Source organism: Anopheles aquasalis, chromosome 2 (assembly GCF_943734665.1).
Source record: "Anopheles aquasalis chromosome 2, idAnoAquaMG_Q_19, whole genome shotgun sequence".
NCBI classification, from domain to species: domain Eukaryota; kingdom Metazoa; phylum Arthropoda; class Insecta; order Diptera; family Culicidae; genus Anopheles; species Anopheles aquasalis.
This window is the reverse complement of record NC_064877.1, coordinates 24,090,001-24,092,500: the sequence shown is the minus strand read 5'-3', so window position 1 is coordinate 24,092,500 and position 2,500 is coordinate 24,090,001. Positions and strand designations below refer to the sequence as shown.

General features: G+C 53.9%; 1 protein-coding gene across 4 annotated transcripts in view; it reads right to left on the bottom strand.

Moving 5' to 3' along the window:
• LOC126568945 (pyruvate kinase-like) overlaps nucleotides 1-2,193 on the bottom strand; it is a 6,158-nt gene extending 3,965 nt beyond the window's left edge. The window contains exons 1-2 of one of the 4 annotated variants that reach the window (XM_050225660.1): nucleotides 439-544; nucleotides 125-377 (exon numbers count right to left, since the gene is read on the bottom strand). In XM_050225660.1, coding sequence (XP_050081617.1) covers nucleotides 125-163 — 39 coding nt within the window. In that variant the 5' untranslated portion in view covers nucleotides 164-377; nucleotides 439-544. Of the gene's footprint in view, nucleotides 1-124; nucleotides 545-2,038 lie in introns of those variants that run through there. The other 3 variants (XM_050225661.1, XM_050225662.1, XM_050225659.1) reach the window with 3 other exon arrangements.
• Nucleotides 2,194-2,500: the final 307 nt, after the last annotated feature.

The window sequence follows — 2,500 nt, the reverse complement described above, 5'->3', positions numbered from 1 at the left end:
GACACATCGGTACGAAGGATACACTAACGGGATGACTTCCGCTCGGATGAAGTTGAGATGGGACACACGGTTGGCGATCCACGGATTGCCAGACAGGCAGAAGACACGCATCCCTGGCGCTTACCTTCGGGTCGAAGTCATAGTCGGACACCCACACCATCATCCCTGCACGATTAAAGGTACTAATCAGTGGGTGGGAACGGAAATCAGTGCACCCGGGGTATCGGGTTCGGGATCGAATTACACTGCTTGCTGTGCGCACTAGTGCTGCCGGTGGCCAATAGGTTTTGTGCTCCGGTTTAGCTCCTCTTCCTCGTGTTCCGCTGCTTCTATTGAACCAGCAGTCGTTGGTAATGCTCCTCCCGTGAAAGGATGCACTAGGAGTGAAGGTGGTGGTGAGTACACTGCTACCAGCACGAGTACGAGCGGCTGTTTTACCAGCAATCGATAGCACAATCGGAACGGTAACGATCCTCCGTGGGAGCTGGCTCACACAATTCAACGGATGGCAGTGGAATGAACGGATGACACTATCGCTTCGTCGATAGGAGCCCACCAACCACACCGGACAAGCGCACTTGGGCGCCGGGAAAATGCGATCCTGGCCCGAAGATGGACGACCGATGACGCCAGATGACGCTGGCGAGTGAATGGCACACCGAAAGGTCAAATGGGGCCCGGTGGCAGCGGCGGGATTGGATCGTTGAGAATGCCTTGGAGTAGCTATCAAAAGGGGGGCCGCGGCGGCGGCATCAACACGACGACGGTGCTGCTGCACCCTCAGAAGTGCACGACGGATGAACATGGTTCACCTTTTGGGGGCGGCGGTGTTCATTCGTGCGTCGGAAAAAGGATCCAAATCGAAGGAACCGACGGCGGCCCGTGCGGTCCACTAACCCGCGGTGAGGTGAGGTCGGCGAGGATTGTTTTGGTTACCGGATTGTGCAATCGATGCACCGAATTTTGACCGAGACCGAACCGCTTTCCTTCTTCCTTTTGCCTTAAAACTGAATTTCCGTTTCCACCATTCGACGACGGACTGATTTTCCCTTTTATCGAGCACGCACGCAGGTGTGTAACGCACTCGGAGGTCCCAGGGCCTTCTGTGACGGCGACAAAAAAGCCCCACGACACACTCACGGCTACTAAGCGGTTTTTGGTCGAATTTCAAAACGACCGTTTCCCTTTGCTCGATGCAAAGCATGACAAAAATAGATTCTATCGCCGGTACTGTCGTCATCTTCGTGTTCGAACGATTTTCGTCGGTAGTATCACGCAGACGGAGGGGGTTTCGTGCAGCACGCGCCGTTGTTCGTGCATCTGTGACCACCCCGTTTGCTCCGGAAGGGCACATGCTAATGCACCGGCCTACAGACCACCAGGATCAGATGGGGCAGGATCGGAATCGAGGCAACCACGGCCAAGAAGCCGCCTCTACACGCGCGATATTTCCATGAACGGGATCCATATTTTGGCCGGTCGATGGAGGCAATAACCTCCAAAAACGGGGGTACGCATGCGCTGGCCACCGAGCACGGTGTCATTTCGCGTGTTGTCTCGTTTTTCCCTTTTCGTGTGCCTCAATTTCAAGGGCACGCGATTGACACACCGTTTCGTGCACACCAAGAGGAGGGCGTCCAGGTCGTTGCCAGGGTGACCCAGCCTTTAGCCAGTGATGGCCTGTTTAGTGAGAAATAATTTGGGAACAAGAGAAAAAGAAAACGGAAAAAAACTAAACAATCCATTCCGGCGCTACCGGACGGTGGACACTTCCAAAAACTGGCATATTAACCACTTGAAACACGGGGCGCGGAGCCGGCACGCAGTCCGATCATCTGATTCGTCGTAGTGTATCGTTGTGTTGGTTCCAGCGCCGGAACACAAACCGAAACCCCTTCTGACACATCCGTTGTTCTGTCGTAATTGTTGCAATTATCTTTCCGCGAGTTTTCGGCGAAGCCGTCGTCCACCACGAGATTCGAGAACAATCCATCTTCGTCCCGTTCTTGCGTCATGAAATTCACGGCCATCTCCATACCTCCATTATTCTGCTTAGGGTGAAATCCGCTTAATATTGAAGATCCTTTAAGCACTGGTCGAAAGTAGATCGAAACGCGATTGATCACAGCAGCCCAACCACCGAAGCCGGAACGGAACACGTCTTGGACGATGCAGAACGCACGTTCAAAGCGCTAGCGGCACGTGAGAAGACTGACGACCGCGGCCACAGAACACTGTCGGCGCTTCGTGAAAAAAAGACCAACCAAAAAACCGCTATCGAATTCGTGGTGTGAGAAAAGGAAAAAAGAGGAAAACTTCCCGGACCAGCTGGTGATGCTCCCTCCACCCCAGCGTCCCTCTCGCCCAGAAGTTTTGCAACGCGTTACTGCGATGTGTGCGTGTTCGAACCGAGGGATTGTGCTAGATCCACCTAGAGAGCCACGTACTGCTGTCGCGGTCCCTAATTATCTGGTGGTTACGCACATTCCTTCCTTGAGTG